This window comes from Pipistrellus hanaki (genome assembly GCF_964339955.1).
Source record: "Pipistrellus hanaki genome assembly, chromosome: 1".
Taxonomy (NCBI): domain Eukaryota; kingdom Metazoa; phylum Chordata; class Mammalia; order Chiroptera; family Vespertilionidae; genus Pipistrellus; species Pipistrellus hanaki.
This window is the reverse complement of record NC_140503.1, coordinates 116,392,173-116,409,975: the sequence shown is the minus strand read 5'-3', so window position 1 is coordinate 116,409,975 and position 17,803 is coordinate 116,392,173. Positions and strand designations below refer to the sequence as shown.

At 36.3% G+C, this 17,803-nt stretch overlaps 1 protein-coding gene and 1 pseudogene across 2 annotated transcripts in view; both read right to left on the bottom strand.

The window, feature by feature from the left end:
- LOC311620775 (neurofilament light polypeptide-like) overlaps positions 1–17,803 on the bottom strand; it is a 1,158,328-nt pseudogene that overhangs the window by 389,944 nt on the left and 750,581 nt on the right. The gene's annotated exons all lie outside the window — the stretch shown is intronic.
- The window catches only part of FBXO33 (F-box protein 33), a 30,788-nt gene that overhangs the window by 2,121 nt on the left and 10,864 nt on the right, over positions 1–17,803 (bottom strand). Inside the window, exons 2-3 of the mRNA XM_084869966.1 lie at positions 2,576–2,686; positions 1,362–2,047 (exon numbers count right to left, since the gene is read on the bottom strand). Of these exons, the coding sequence (XP_084726092.1) occupies positions 1,362–2,047; positions 2,576–2,686 (797 nt within the window). The remainder of the gene's footprint in view (positions 1–1,361; positions 2,048–2,575; positions 2,687–17,803) is intronic.

Genomic DNA, 17,803 nt, shown 5'->3' with positions numbered 1-17,803 from the left:
TTCTCCACAAATTAGTATCACAATGACTACTTTGGTCCTTTTCCTTTAAAAAATACTACAGATATTTGAGAAGGAAGTATGATTGTTTAGCAAGAAAAGAGAGAGAGAGAGAGAGAGGGAGAGAGAGAGAGAGAGAGAAAGAGAGAGAGAGAGACTCACTAAGTTTTATATTGTCTCTAAGAATTTACTGTGGGTGGTGAAATGGAAGGTGTTATAATCCTGTTCTGATACCACATTTAGTAAAATCATAGATGTTTAAAATATAATTTTTAACTAGATAATGCTGTAGCATAAAGAAATTTTTTTTACTTCATATATATGTGTCCATTAATAATACATAATTAAACTGGTGTTTTCATTAGTGAAAATGATAGTCCAAAGTTATGAAATGACACTTTAAACATAAATTGTTAATTGTCAGTAGCAAATATGTAAAGTGCAGAACAGTCATGGGAATGATATACACTAACTTCAGAATAATTACCTCCAGGAAAGAATGAAATGGGAATGGATGGGGGCTTTAGCTATATCCAACATCTTACTTATTAAAAGAAGAGGAAAAAAGCTTTAAAAAGAGGATAAATTAACTCTGAATAACCTATCATTTCTTTATCCCATACAGATCCTCATTTTATTTTTTACCTTCAACACTGGTCTATTCTTTGCTACTATTTCTGCTGGCTGACCAAATTACAAAACAAAACTTGAAAAGCAAGACACAAATGTTGCTGAAAAGAAAAGAAACAGAGGCAATAAAGGTAGTGTAAGATGTTTGCAGAGGCTTCCTAATTCGTATCCTGTAAATGTCTTATAAGTATTAAAAAGAAAATAAAATGTTTTTCTAATTTATCAGAATGAAACTCTCCAAATGAGAACAGTTTACATTAAGATGAAAGGCCCCATTATAAAATAAAAATATGCCCAATCAGTGGAACTACCAAATAAAAAACAAAGTGATATAAATTAATATGGTAATCCCTAGAATCTAGAAGATGGGGAAATGGGAATGAAAAAAAAAATCATACTTTCTCTTCCTTCCATGTTATCTTTTTAAGAGATCTATGATTAGAGGAAATATTTTTACTGTCAGTTAATATGTATGTTTTCTTAGATAAAATGATTTCAGATACCATTTTTATGAAAGGCCATTAATCACATGATGGAAGAAAAAGTAATAGGAAACTTGGATAAGAATCCTTAGGGTAGAGTTGTGACTTCCTACTTCTAAGTGATATTAAAGTATGAAAATCTGCATATCAATTTGTTATAAGATTTCTTAACACTAAATGCCAATGTTATTTTTCATAGCATAAAACATTTCAAATGTAATATTGGTATCAAATGAATCGAAAATCACCTACCATGAATTGCCAGAAGAGAGAGCTTTGTGCACCTCCATGCTAATAATACCAATGGATCTTCGTTTCGATTATCACTAAGATCTGGAAAACCAGATGTATCAATCACATCATTCATTAATATGAAATGAGTGAGGAACTTGTCATACTGCCTAGATATAAGATCAACAATAGCTCCCGAAACACAAGTGATGTAGCTGTCAAAATGAATCCTCTCTAGTGGTATACTGGGTTTCAGAATCTTTAACATATCATCACTCTTAATATCAAAAGCCATTATATAGACCCGGAGGCTGGGGCTCCTACGTGACAAGGCTTTCCAGTGCTCATCATTTGGCATGTTGTCCAGAGACTTGTGCATCACAGAAACATTGTGGGCCAGGAGAGACAGTCGCTGCAAAGGCACATGGTTGCTATCACTCAAGACTCTTGCCATCTCAGCTGTAAAGTCGCAGAAATCCAGGGCAAGTGAGCGCAGATTCACAAATCGCTCTAGTTCCACTGTAGTGATAAGGGTGCTGTTACCAGGAATATTGTTGTCCAGTAAACTCAGGTGCTCCATGGTGTTGGCAATAGAGTTTGAGAGAGAAGACAGTGATGTTGGGGTTACTATTTCCAGCATAAACCCACAGGACAGCCATTTCAGTTGCCTACTATTACTCAGTATTTCTTCAAACAGCTGCTGAATCCTGGAAGAAAAGCACATGCCATAAAGATCCTGTTTGCACTAAAGATCCCATTTGGCACTAATCTTTAAGTCTTTTTTTTTAAATAGGCAATGAAATGGCATGCAATTTCGAGATCCATTTTCTCTCAGTTAATTTCTACCTGACTCACAAGTATTATCATAAATGCCATTAAAAATGTAAGGAATAAGATGTATTAAACATATAGAAATATGTTCAAGAAAAGCAGCATTTTATTTCAGTATAGCAGGAAAGACTGATGACATACAATTTGTGTTATAGCAAAAGCAAGCAGAGAAATAAGTTTCACAAAGCAATAATTACCCAGAAAATCCCTTGATTTGTCTTAAAACTTAATGACATGAAATAGCATATAATGGATACTGTATTTCATAGTTAAAACATTTCCAGGATATATGTTCTTTTAAGAGAAATAATCATTACTCTTTTGATTGTATCATACCTTACAATTTCTCAGAAAAACTAAAATTATTATTAAGTAAGCCCCTTTCTAATAACTAAATAACTTACTGCTTGATTTTTTTGCCATCAGGGTCCACCTTGCTGAGGTATGTATTTGACAAATTTCCTTGCTGTTGTAGAACACTTATGTCTCCAAAAAGGCTAAACTTCTGGAGGTTCCTATAAGGAAAATAATTTAAAATAATAGTCTAAATGATTAATATATATAAAAATATAAATATTAAAAATTCTCAGAAGGGTTATTCTAGAAAAGTTTCTAGCTTATTACTCACTTAGAATCCAATTAAGGACTTTCAGATTGTTTTGTACACACAATGAAAAGAAATATGATACAGAAGAAACAGCATGAGCTCTCAAGAATGAGTACTGGGGTATAACATCAGTTCAGGAACTCAATATTTTAATGACCATGGAAAAGTCTCTTAATTTCCCTGAGACTCAATTATTTATCAGTACTAATAATACCTACCTTAAAAGGTTTAAGGATAGGTGAATAAATATAAAAATAACATATCAAAGAACTGTACGAGCTCTAAGTTTTATATAGATGTTAATTATAAAAATTTCCCAAACCAGTTAACTTAATCAGTGTCTTAAATTCTCAGGGGTGGGGCACTGCTATCTTCTCAGTAAAATATTCTTTGAATAAAATCTAGAGAACCTCTCCCCAATTTTATGATCTAAAGTATAGCTGATGATCAAAAGACATAAAAACTATTTAAAAATCAGTTTTAGCCAAACCGGTTTGGCTCATCGGTAGAGCGTGGGTCTGTGGACTGAAAGGTCCCAGGTTCGATTCCGGCCAAGGGCATGTACATTGGTTGTGGGCACATCCCCGGTAAGGGGGTGTGCCAGAGGCAGCTGGTCCATGTTTCTCTGTCATCGATGTTTCTAGCTCTCTATCTCTCTCCCTTCCTCTCTGTAAGAAAATCAATAAAAAAATATATATTTAAAAAAAAAATCAGTTTTAGATAATTTTAGCTAAAAAAACATATACATTTCTAGTGGTAAGATTTTAAAGTAGGAAAAAAACTAATAACTGGATATATTGATAGATAAAAAAGCTTAAATGCCAACAATAAGCAACTAGAGATTCCACTTATAACACAAAACTTAGAGACTTATATGCATGTATATTAGCATAACCAATGGACACAGACATGGGCGGTGGTGGCTTGCCTGGGATGGGGATGGCTGTGGGGTGGGGGAAAGGGAGTGTCAATCAGGGAAAAAGGAGACATATGTAAAACTTTACACAATAAATTTTAAAAAGATTAAAAAAAAACTTGGATAACTTTTAATAAGAAATTTGATAGTATGTTCCATTTTCCCAATCAAATAACCTTAGTTTGATTAAAAAGCCTGATGATTCTATAATTTAGGCTGAAAAATAATCATGAATTTATTCATTTAACCAATGAATACTGAGGGCCTATTAGTGCCTGGCACTGTGCATTCCATTGGAGAAAAGACAGTGATCCAAGTACTGTGAAGGACAAACATATGGTGTCACATATCTGGATATATCTGATATTGTGTAAGTCAGAGAAGGCTTCTCTAAATAAATTGATTAAAAGGGAATCTTAGGGATACTTGGTAGTTAACCAAAAAAAGGGCAAGGAAAGGTGTTACAGGAAAAAAGCATGTGTGGAATCCCTAAAGTTAAGGGTAGCAGAGTGAGCTTTAGATACTGAAAGCAATCCAGAGTAGAGAGTGAACATGAAATGAACCCGTAGAGATAAAGTTCTATGTCAAATAAACATTCTGGTTTTTGTCTTCAAAACAATGAGATGCCCCAAAATGACTTTAAGCAGAGAATAACATGATTAAATTTGTGTTTGGAAAATATTACTGCAGTGTTAGAACAACCTGTAAGGAGGTAGAGTCAAAGTGGGGAGACTAGTTAAGAGAATGTTTTAGTAATAGAGATGATAGATAATTATAGCTTGAATTGGTTTTTTGGTGGCAGAGGTGAAGACAATGGACAGTCTCAAAGCTATATTTAGGAGCTAAATTGGATAGAAAGTGGTGCTGGATTATCTATTGGAGGTGACAGACAGAGTAGTCAAGAATAACTTGTAAATTTTCTGGGTTATGGAACTACATAGATAGTAGAGCTTTTCACTGACACTGGGATTCTTAAGAAAACGAATCAGAAATTAGTTTTTTTTGGTTTTTTTTTTTGGGGGGGCTAGAGGATAGAGGTGAAGTGTTAGAATATTTATTGTAGATTATATAACTATTTTGCATTTGTTTAGCTTGAGGTTCTTTAACAGGGTCAAGTTAAGATGTCAAGTAGGCAATTCTAGGTCTGGAGCCAAGCAGTTATCTGAATGATAACTGAAGTCAAGAATGGGGCCGAAACCAGTTTGGTTCAGTGGTAGAGCATTGGTCTGCGGACTGAAAGGTCCCAGAGGTTTGATTCCGGTCAGGGGCATGTACATTGGTTGCGGGCACATCCCCAGTAAGGGGTGTGCAAGAGGCAGCTGGTCGATGTTTCTCTCTCATCTACGTTTCTAGCTTTCTCTCTCTCCCTTCCTCTCTGTAAAAAAAAAAAAAAAAAAAAAAAAAAAAAAAATATATATATATATATATATATATATATATATATAAAAAGAATGGGAACAGTGGGGCTTAATTAGGGTAAGAGTATAAATGAGAAGAAAAGCAAGTAAAAATTTGTTGTGAGGAACTTCAATAATTAAACTAGAATAGGACGAGCCTGTAAAGGTGAGGTGAGAAGTTGGAGAAAAGTCAGGAGTGTGGAAATCACAGAGGCCAATGGATAACTCTATTACAAAGAATAGTGATCGAAACTAAGATGGCGCATAAGGTATACATCTGTACATGCTGCCTCTCACAACCACACCAAAACTATAAAAGACAAAAGGACTATCACACAGAACCACAGCAAAGCTGGTTGAGTGGAAGTTTTACAACTAGAAGGAAAGAAAAAAGTGCATTGAGACTGTGTAGGATGTACAGAGCCACGTTAAAGCAGAGGTACGGAGGCGTGTGTGGAGAGAGCTGGCAACTGAGGACGTGGTTGACTTTTTCAGGGAAGACATAAGCTAGTGACTGCTCTGAACTCCAGTTTCTGGCAAGACCCAGACTCCTACAGGGAGAAGTGGGACTGTTTGCCATCAGGTTGGAAACTGAGGGTGGCTTTCTCATAGTGGTGCACGCAGCAATCATTGTCCCCCCCCCCCCCCCCCCCCCGCAGTTTAATATATTTTATTGATTTTTTACAGAGAGGAAGGGAGAGAGATAGCCAGAAACGTCGATCAGAGAGAAACATCGACCAGCTGCCTCTTGCACACCCCCTACCGGGGATATGCCTACAACCAACGTACATGCCCCTGACCAGAATCGAACCTGGGACCTTTCAGTCCACAGACCAACGCTCTACCACTGAACCAAACCGGTTTCGGCAGCAATCATTGTTTACTACACTGGGGCACGGGACACTGGAACATGGAAACAGGGAGAGACAGAGAGGGCTGCCTGGCAGCCATAGCTGATTGCCAAGCCCTAGTAATTCCCTGAGACCCTACCCTGCCCAATTTATAAACCCACTGGAATTGTGTGTAGTGGCTTTTGCATATGAATGGCTTGCCCTTTTGCAGCTTAACCTAAGAAATTTGCACTGGGTCAAACAGCTCCAAAACTTCCAAACCCCAAACAAAGAGGAGAAATTTGCAGATCTTGCTGTAGTTCCTGCTGAGAGGCCTACGACAGTAGCTGACCTCACCTCCTTGAAGATCCAGGAGCCAGTGTACCTAGTGGTCAGTGTGAGACAAACACCAGATTTCAACTCTTCTCATCCATAAGTGATACACTCAAGAGGCAGACTTCAGTGAGCACCAAAGCCCCACTGAAGCAAGTCCTGCCCCATAAGGGTGTCTCCAGCACAGCAGTTCTTCCATTAAAGACACAGCTGATCCTCACAGCCAATTGGCCTGGAGGTCAGTTCCTCCCAGTATACCAGTGTTTCCCAAACTTCTCTCATGATGAGAATCACCTGGTGGAGTTGTTAAAACACAGATTCCTGAATCCCAACTAAGAAGTGCTAAACTAGAATTTTTGAGAACATATAGGTAAAATTGCATACCTAACTTACTATTGTAGTTAAGTATACAATTTTACCTATATGTTCCCAAAAATTCTAGTTTAGCACTTCTTAGTTGGGATTCAGGAATCTGTGTTTTAACAACTCCACCAGGTGATTCTCATCATGAGAGAAGTTTGGGAAACACTGCAGTATAACTACTTACTATTGTAGTTAAGTATACAATTTTACCTATATGTTCCCAAAAATTCTAGTTTAGCACTTCTTAGTTGGGATTCAGGAATCTGTGTTTTAACAACTCCACCAGGTGATTCTCATCATGAGAGAAGTTTGGGAAACACTGCAGTATACCACTAGCAATCAAGGCTTAACTACAATAAGACTGTGCACTCAGCCCACAAAGGGATGCACCAAGAGTGTCCAACTCAGGTGACTGGGGAGGCTGAGGCACTGGGCCCTATAGGTCACCTTCAACACAGGGAGGCAGCCAAAATGTGGAGACAAAGAAACGTGTCACAAATGAAAGAAATGGAGGAAAACAAACTACTGGATATAGAGTTCAAAACCACATTTATATGGTTACTCAAGAATCTTCTAGAAACTGCAGAGAAATTTGGTGAGACCTCTGAAAACTTAATGAGACCTTCAAGGACCTTAATGAGAATGCCAAAAAAAAAAAAAAAAAAAAAAAAAAAAAAAAAGGAAAAGGACCAGTCGGAAATTCAGCATATACTGTCTGAAATAAAGAATAATATAAGAAATCCAACACTAGACTAGAGGACCCCAAGAATGAAACCAAAGATTTGAAATATGAGGAAGCAAAAAACACCCAACCAGAAAAACAAAAACAAAAAGGAATGAAGAAATATGAAGATAGTGTAAGGAGCCTCTGGGACAACTTCAAGCGTACCAACATCTGAATTATGGGGGTGCCAGAAGAAGAGAGAGAGCAAGATATTGAAAACCTATTTGAAGAAATAATGACTGAAAACTTCCCCCACCTGGTGAAAGAAAAAGACAAGTCCAGAAAGCACAGAGAACCCCAAACAAAAGGAATCCAAAGAGGACCACACCAAGACACATCATAATGAAAATGTTAAGAGCAAAAGACAATGAGAGAATCTTGAAAGCAGCAAGAGAAATAGTTAGTTACCTACAAGGGAGCACCCATACTATTGTCATTGAGACTATCAGCTGATTTCTCAACAGAAACTATGCAGGCCAGAAGGGAGTGGCAAGAAATATTCAAAGTGATGAATAGCAAGAACCTACAACTAAGATTACTCTACCCACAAAGCTATCATTCAGAACTGAAGGTCAGATGAAGAGCTTCACAGACAAGAAAAAGCTAAAGGAATTCATCACTGCCAAACCAGTATTATATGAAACGCTGAAGAGTATTCTTTAAGAGGAAAAAGAAATAAAGGTAAAGATAAAAATTATGAACAAAGCGACAACAAATGCATATCAATCAACAAGTGAACCTAAAAATCAAGTGAATAAAAATCTGATGAACAGAATGAATTGATGAATATAATAGAATCAGGGGCACAGAAAGGGAGTGGACTGACAATTGTCAGGGGGAAGGGGATGTGAGGGGTATGGGAAGAGATTGGACAAAAATCTTACACCTACGGACGAGGAAAGTGACAGGGGACAAGAGCATGGGGCTGGGAATCAGGTGGAAGGGAGCTATGGGGGGTGGGGGGAGGGAAAGAAACATCTGTAATAATCTGAACAATAAAGATTTTAAAAAAATACAGTGATCAATAACTGTGTGAAATACTGACCTGAGGTCTTCTATACTAATAAGAGAGAAATATGCAAATTGTCCAGGATGCCGTCACAGTAACAATAACGACTGAACAACAGGCTGTGTGAGGCGGCCAGGCCAGCAGGGGGGTGAGAGATGACTGAACAACTGAACAGTAGGCTGTGTGGGGCAACCAGGCTGGGTAGGGGGGGCAGTGGGGATAACCAGGCCGGTGGGGGGGGGCAGTTAGGGGTGATTAGGCTGGCAGGCAGAGGTGGTTAGGGGTAATCAGGCTGAAGGGGGGGTGGTGGTGGTGGTATATAGGGGCAATCAGGCAGGCGGGTAAGAGTTAGGAACCAGCGGTCCTGGATTGTGAAGGATGTCTGACTGCTGGTTTAGGCCCTATTCCCAGCAGTCTTGACATCCTGGATTGGAGAGGGTTCAGGCTGGGTTGAGGGGGAACACCCCCCACCCTAAGATAAGGACTAAGCCTTCATTTGTTTTAGCAACGTGGTGATCAGAATGGAAGTCATTTTATGTGGTGTGGTGAGAATCGCTGGATGTGAGGAAAGAGAGTAAAAAAGATAAATCTTAAAAAAAATCACTGTGAAAAGGATAGAAGAGACTGCTCAATAGACCAAAATAACCAATAAAGATATCATTACATATTAAAACATCAAATCAAGGTAAAAGTGGTATGAAAATGCAATAAATTTTTATCTAACTTGTGAGCGATAAAACTTTCTAAGCCTAGAAATAACAGAATAAATTAGAAAGAAAAAGATTTGACTATATAAAAATGAAAAGCTTGATATTTAATAGCACATTCCACTAAAAAGGAAAAACTAACATAGTGAGACAAACATTTGTAACAAATAATTTTTTTATATATATAAAAGAACTCCACATAATTAAAAGCCCAAAACATTAAGAATCCAATTGGTAAATGGGGGAAGGTTATAAAACAGCCAAGTAAACCATGTCAAGGAAAGTATTAGAAGGATTACTAATGGTATAATCTTATGTTTTTACTTGACTTCTAAAAATTTTTAATTAGTCAACAGTAGATCTAATCAATTTTCCATATAGTAATCAGAAAAACTGTATCTTAAAAAATATTTCAAAGGGAGACATTAACACAAAAAGTTTTCCCCCCATTTTTAAAAAAAGGATATATAATTGTTTTTGAGAGGATAGCTACCATATCAGACTCTAAAGGATACTTTACTATAATATATAATTATGACTACCTTTAAAATATTTTCCATTTTACCCTTTATTCTAAAGTTCCCACTACATGTATGAATTACAAATAGGTTATTAATTGGCTTCTCATAACCTCTTCTAGAAAGAAAAATAAATTTAAAGACTTCTTAAAAAAATCACTATTTCGGGAGAATATTAGTTTTTATGTAATATAGAAAAAAGATATCACATTCAATTTCTAATAAGAGTATTCAGAGAGTTCTATCCAAGTTCATACAATCTCAACATTTTTCTCCCTTCAACCCAGCTTCCACTGATTACTACTGTATATCTGTAACACTGTCGTTTTGTATTAAACACATATGTGAGAAACTTTTATCTCTTCCATAGAGGATCAAACAGCCATGAGATTACCTTCCCATAACTAGAAAACCATACAAAAACTATGACACAACTGTTTTCAAACACTTCAATAAACAATATATTCTGTGATCCCTGAAAGAGGGGAAAAACTGTAACTGCCTCAGAAAATGGCCTGGAGAGTTTCCAGGCTGCATCACAGGGTGGGGGAACCAAAAAAGAGTCCTGTAGTTCCCCGAGTTGAAGCAACATATTTTGGGGAGCCCAAAGTGGGTGGAATTTGCAGGGCAAAATACCAGAAATAAGGAAGCTATATAGAGAGTGTGCCACAAACTTGCATAGGGAATTGCCAAGACATTACCCAAGTCTTTGGCGGAGTAACAATCTGCACATGTAGGGGTGAAACTGCACAAGGCTGGAGAAAGTACCTGGAAAATAATAGAGCGCACACAGTGGTGGGAAGAGTTTATGTTCCCACCGCCAAACTTAACAGGTATTATAATACAGGGACTTTGGATGGGGTTCTCAGAAAAGCCATGTCTTAGTAGTGGAGATTAGTTAGCCCTAGATAAAGGGTATTTTGGGTCTGCCCTGATAAAGCTTAAAAGCAAAGTTCCAAAGGATTAAACTAATTTCACATAAATTAATTATATGGCAGATCAAAGCCCAACTCTCTTTTAAAGGACTAAAAACAATTAAAAAACAGAGGACTCAACAATGTAAAAAATAACAATGTCTGGCATCCAAAATTACCAAAGAAAAAAGAAAAATGACTAACTAGGAAAAAAATGAATCAATGTTAAGTATCTAGAAATCACAGATGAAGAATTAGCAAGTAAGGAACTTAAACCAACTATTAAAAATACTAGTGCCCTGGTGCAGGAAATTCATGCACATTAAAAGGGAATTAATTAGAGGAAATATTTTAATATTGCTATTTGCCCTTTCTCTATAATAGAAGTGTCAGAGATGAAAGAAAATCAGTAAAATATATATGAAAATCTCTCTCCTATCAGAGTACGGGGCATGCCAGGAGACCAGAGACAAGTCCCTGCCCACCTGTGCCTCAAAATCTTGCAAAATCCAGACCCGGTCGGCCCCACCCTTGTCAAGCCTCACAGGGTAGGGGGGGAGGGAGGGCACAGCCTCAAGTCCTCTATCAAGCCCTGCTGGGCGGGGGGGGGGGGGAGGGAGGGGGGGGGAGTGGGGGCACGCAGTCTCAGGTCTCCCGGCCCAGCGTGAGAGGGTCATTTGCATATTAGCTCTTTATTATATAAGATACTCCATAATATCACCCATCAATAAAAATGCATATGTGGATTGAAATGAAAAAAAGTAAAATGGTCTTTGTCAATTATTTGATCATTTACCCAAAAAATTCTAAGGAATCTTTAAAAAAGCTGTCAGAATTATCAAGTTAGTTTATTAATTAGTAAGGTCACAGGATACAAGATAAATATATAAAAACCAATTGTCTTCTATACACCAGCAATGAACATCTGGGAAAACTGAAATTCAAAAAACAGTGTTATTGCCTGGCTGATGTGACTTATGGTTGAATGTTAACCTATAAACCAAGAGGTCAAGCTCTAACTGGTTTGGCTCAGTGGATGGAGCATTAGCCTGTGGACTGAAAGGTCCCAGGTTCCATTCTGGTCAAGGGCTTGTACCTTGGTTACGGGCACATCCCCAGTAGGAGGTGTGCAGGAGGCAGCTGATTGGTGTTTCTCTCTCATCGATGTTTCTAGCTCTCTATCCTTTTCCCTTCCTCTCTGTAAAAAAAAAAAAAAAAAAAAAATCAATTAAAAAAAAAACCCAACCACATCTATTAAAAAAAATCAGGAGGTCAAGGTTCGATTCCCATTCAGGGCACATGCCTGGGTTGCATGCAGGAGGCAGCCAATCAATGATTATCTCTCATTATTGATGTTTCTATCTCTCCCTCTCCATTTATCTCTGAAATCAATACAAATATATTTAAAGAAAAAAACCAGTACTATTTATAATAGCATCAAAAATATAAAATTGTATAACAGTACACTGAAAACTATAAAACACTGCTCAGGGAAATCAAAGACCTAAATAAATGGAGAAATATGCTAATTGTTCATCGGAAGACTACTAACATGCTGGAACATTGTTAACATGGTGGTTTTCCCCAAACTATCAATAGATTCAACGCAATCCTGATAAAAATCCAGCAGGCTATTTCTAAAATTTATAAGAAAAACCAGGGGGGAAATAAAACAGAAAAAAAGAAAAGAGTTAGAATAGCCAAAACAATTAAGAAACAGATTATAGACAGGTTTGTAGTGGCTTAAGCAAAGATTCAGGGATCAATGGAACAGAGACTACATCCATGCGTATATGGTCATTGTATTCACATAATGTTTATTTTTATATAAGACAATGATATATATAATGAAAATCAGCAACTGTACAAATTTGGAAAGTCAATTCAATGTTAAAAAGGATAATCTTTAAAAAATGGTGCTAGGACAACTGAATCCTTAGCTCACACAATCTACTTGAAATTGATTATACACCTAAATCTAACAGCTAAACTATAATACATACTGATTAAGAACACAGAGGAGCCGAAACTGGTTTGGCTCAGTGGATAGAGCATCGGCTTGCGGACTGGGGGATCCCAGGTTCAATTCCAGTCAAGGGCATGTACCTTGGTTGCGGGTGCATCCCCAGTGGGGAGTGTGCAAGAGGCAGCTGATTGATGATTCTCTCTCATCGATGTTTCTGGCTCTCTGTCCCTCTTTCTCTCTGTAAAAAAAAATCAATTAAAAAAAATATTTTTTAAAAAAAAGAACACAGGAAAAATCTTTTGACTTTGGATTAGGCAAATATTTTTTAGATAAGACATAAAAAGCATAAATTTAAAAAATTGATTTAACACCTATGCTTTTGAAAGATAAGAAGATGAAAAATTGGTTTGGCTCAGTGGAAAGAACACTGGCCTGAAGACTGAAGGACCAGGGGTTCAATTCTGTGTGGGAGGCAGCCAATCAATGTGTCTCGATGTTTTTCTTTCTCTATCTCTCCCCCTCCCTTCCACACTCTCTAAAAATTAATGGAAAAATATTCTTTGGTGAGTATAACAATATCAACAACAACAAGAGAAAATAAGACAAGCAAAAGACTAGAGGAAATACACATATGTAGGACATAGATCTAGTTTTAAAAACTGTATTGAAAATACACAGTGAACTCTTACAACTTAATAAGACAAAACAACCATTAAAAATATGGGCTAAAGATTTGAATAGACACTGTACCAAGGAAGATATCAAAAGGCAAATTATACATGAAAAAATGTTCACACCCTCATTAGGGAAATGAAAATTAAAACCTCAATGAGATACTACTCACATATACTAGAATGTCTAAAAGTTAAGTCTGATAATACTACGTGTTATAAGTATATAGAGTACAGTAATTAGAATTCTTATACATGTTGCTGGGAATGTTATTTAGTACATACACTATGAAACCAGTATGTAGCCTTTTCAGACTAGCTTCTTTCATTAAATAATATGCATTTAAGTTTCCTCCATGCCTTTTCGTGGCTTGATAGATCATTTTTTAAAAACATTGACTAATATTCCATTGTCTGGCTATTTATCCACTCACCTACTGAAAAACATCTCGGTTGTTCCCAGTTTTCTCAGTTAAGAATAAAGCTGCTGTAAACATGTGCAGGGTTTTGTGTGGACACATAATTTTTTCAACTCTTTTGGGAAAATATCAAGGAGCATGATTTTTGGATCATATGGAGTAGGTCTAGTTTTGTAAGAAGCTGACAAACTGTCTTAAAAAATGACCATCATTTTGCATTCACACCAGCAACGAATGCGAGTTCCTGTTGTTCCATATCTTTGCCAGTATTTTGGCCATTCTACTAGATGTTAGTGATGTTTGTTGTTTTAATTTACATTTCCCTATGACATAACTTGTGGAGCATCTTTTTAAATGCATGTTTGCCACCTATATATCTACTTCGATGAAGATATAAAGATGTCTGTTAAGGTCTTTGACCCACTTTTTAATAGAGTTGTTTGCTTTCTTATTGTTGAATTTTAGACTTTTATGTCTTTTGGTTAACAGTCCTTTAATCATGTATGTCTTTTGCAAATATTTTCTCCCAGTCTGTGGCTTCTTTTTATTTCTTGACAGTGTCCTTCAAGGAGCTAAAAATTTTAATTATAATGAAGTCCAGCTTATCAATTCTTCTTCTCAAGGACTGCCTTTGGTGTTGTATCTAAAAAGTCATTGTCAATCCACAGATCATCTAGATTTTTTCCTATGTTATCTTCTAGGAGTTTTACAACTTTGTGTTTTACATTTAGGTTTGTGATCCAGTTTGAGTTAATTTTTGAAGGGTATAAGGTCTGTGTCTAGATTAATTTTCTTTCCTATGTGGATGCCCTGCTGCCCCAGGGTGGAAAAGTCTATAATTTTTTCATTGTATTGCCTTTGCTCTGTTGTCAAGTATCAGTTGATTATACTTATGTGGGTCTATTTCTGGGCTCTCTTAGAATCAGTGGTCACATATACACATAGCCTTTAACATTTTTTCTTTACTGTTTACATGTATAACCCATTTCTGTCAGTAACACTTTCCTTTACAAATGATTTTAAGCATAAATTGGGGGAAGTGTAGGAGATGTGCTTCCCAACTGAGATTTACAGAGACCACAGAAATGAAGCACTAAATGCACACTGGGTTTAAAATGGGGAGAGGAGATTAAATAGACTTATTGTGATCATTTTGCAACATACACCTGTATGAAATCATTATCTTGTATATATGAAACTAATATAATATTATGTCAATTATACCTCAATTAAAAAAAACTTACAAAAATACAACTAAAAAATCCCCCAAATGGGAGTAACTGATAGAATTTCTAAAAAAAAAAAAAAAAAAAAGAATAAATCACATATACTTTGAATTTGTAGGGGGCTTAAAATGTTTTATGTAACTGGATGGCTAAATAAAAGTGTAAAAAAATAATTTACCTCATGATACAATGTTAAAATGACTTCAAAAATATAATTATTGTTGAAAGTATTGCACATGTTCCCTATTTCCCCCATAAAATGACTTTTTTTTTTTTTTTGAGAAAGAGAAAAACAATGATGGATTGCCTCCTCTATGAGTCCTGATGAGGGATTGAAGCTGCAACCCAGGTATGTACCGTGACTGGGAATCGACCCCACAAACCATTTGGCATATCAACCAAGACACCTGGCCAGGGCAAAATTGCTTCTTTTTTTAAAAGAGTAGTTTTAAGTTTACAACAAAATTGAGAGAACTATTTACCCTATTACCCCTCCCCTCATGCTTACCTTCCCCTATTATCAACATCACTCAGCAGAATGATACTACTTCTTTTTTTTTTTTTAATCAAGGATGAACTTACACTGACAGATCATAATCATCCAAAGTACATAGTTTACCTCAGAATTCACCCCTGGTGTTGTATATTCTGTGGGTTTAGACCAATGTAAAATACATATAGTCATCATTATAATATCATACAAAGTTTTTCACTGGCCTAAAAATCCTCTTGTGCTTCGCCTATTCAGATCTCCCCTCCCCATCCCTGGCAATCACTTTTCTTTCTTTTTTTAAAAATCCTCACTGTCAGTCCAATATTTTTCCATTGATTTTTAGAGAGAGTGGAAGGGAGGGGAAAGAGAAACATTGACATGAGAGAGATACATCAATTGATTGCCTCCTACACATGCCTCAACTGGGCCAGGGATTGAGCCCTTGACCAGAACTGAACCCTGGACCCTTCAATGTTCTACCCACTGAGCCAAACTGGCTAGGGTGCCACTTATCTTTTATTGTTTCCACAGTTTTGCTCTTTTTAGAATCTCATATAATTGGAATTATTCAGTATTTAGCCTTTTCAGATTGTCTTCTTTCAATAGAAATATGCATTTAAGGTTCCTTCATGTATTTTTTATTTCTTGATAGCTCATTTCTTTTTAGCTCTGAATAATAAATAATTCCACTTTCTGAATGTATCAAAGTTAATATATCCATTTACCTACTGAAGGACATCTTGGTTGTTTCCAATTCTGGCAACTATGAATAAAGTTGCTATAAATATCTATATCAGGTTTTTGTTAGGACATATGTTTTCAAATACCAAGAAGCAAAAATGCTGGATTGTATTGTAAGAGTTATGTTTAGTTTTGTAGGAAATTGCTAAATTATCTTTCATAGTGACTGCACTACTTTGCATTCCTTCCAGCAATTAATGAGGGTTCCTGTTGTTTCACATTTTGGCAGCATTTGATGTTGTCAGTGTTCTGGATTTTGTCCTTTTAAGTAGGTGAATGGATTTTTGATGTGAAAAATGCACAAGATATAATATTATAGACAATCATACATAGATTGTTTTTCCTATTTTGCAAAAGGATCTATCACATTTACCAGCAATTATCTCTGGTGAATTTTCTACTCTCTTCTGTATTTTCAAATATTCTATTTTTACAAATACATACTAAGAAATTCAGATAATAAATTTAAGTTACCTTTACATAACTTCTCACCTTTATTAAGAACTTAATTCACATGAAAATCATTTAAAAATTAACCACCTGCATATTATTAAAATTTAACAAGTTTATATAAGGAGAATCCCTGAGAGATTTGTTTTAGTTCCAACTATATAATATCTTTAATGTCCTAGCAATGTTAGAAACATGCTACTCAAGGACAATTTAACAAAAATTTTATTTGCAGCAATAGAATAGTAATCTTATTACAAAATAACCAGTAATACAGCAGGAACTTTCTTTACAGATGTAATCATTGACATACTTTTGAAGCTGGAATGATTTGTGGGATCATTCAATCCAACCATATTTCTTTAAAAAAAAATGTATTTTATTGATTCTTTACAGAGAGCAATTGAGAGGGCTAAAGAGCTAGAAACATTGATGAGAGAGAAACATTGATCAGATGCCTCCTGTACACCTCCCACTAGGGATGTGCCCACAACCAACGTACATGCCCTTGGACCGGAATCGAACCTGGGACCTTCAGTCCACAAGCCAATGCTCCATCCACTGAGCCAAACTGGTTTCGGCCCAACCATATCTCTTTATACATAAGAAATTGAAGTGACTTGTGTAAGACTGAAATATCATTAGCATAGGACTATGTAGGATTCTGACTCCCACTTAGTTCATGCTGTTTCTTATAATTAAACTGTGCCATAGAATACAATGGTCTTATTGGAAGTTATCAAAAAAATTAAAAGTGGCAATAATATTTTAGAGTAGTATCTAGGAAACATTTGTGAAAAAATGTTACTTATTTTTCCATTCAAAATTAAATTTTACTTGTGAAGGGATATAAAAAATAGTAATTCGTATAAAACGTAGGGGAAAAAACCTGGCAACTCAAGGGCAACTTTCAAATATATTATGTTGAAATTAGATTTTAGATCTTAGTGAAGCTAAGGAGACTGCATATAGCCCCCAGCGGGCTCATTATTGTTTCAGATGATAAAAATGGACTGAAAAGAACACTGAGGCAACAACACTAGAATAGAATCTACTGAACCATGGCAATAAATAGATGTCTCATTTTGAGGCCAGGAGACTATATGCACAACAAGGGAATTATGCCACATAATCCTTTTATTTAAAGATGATATCTGCGCCCTAACAGGTTTGGCTCAGTGGATAGAGCATCGGCCTTTGGACTGAAAGGTCCCAGGTTCGATTCCCATCAAGGGCATGTACCTTAGTTGCTGGCACATCCCCAGTAGAGGGTGTGCAGAAGGCAGCTGATCGATGTTTCTCTCTCATTGATGTTTCTAACTCTCTATCCCTCTTCCCTTCCTCTCTG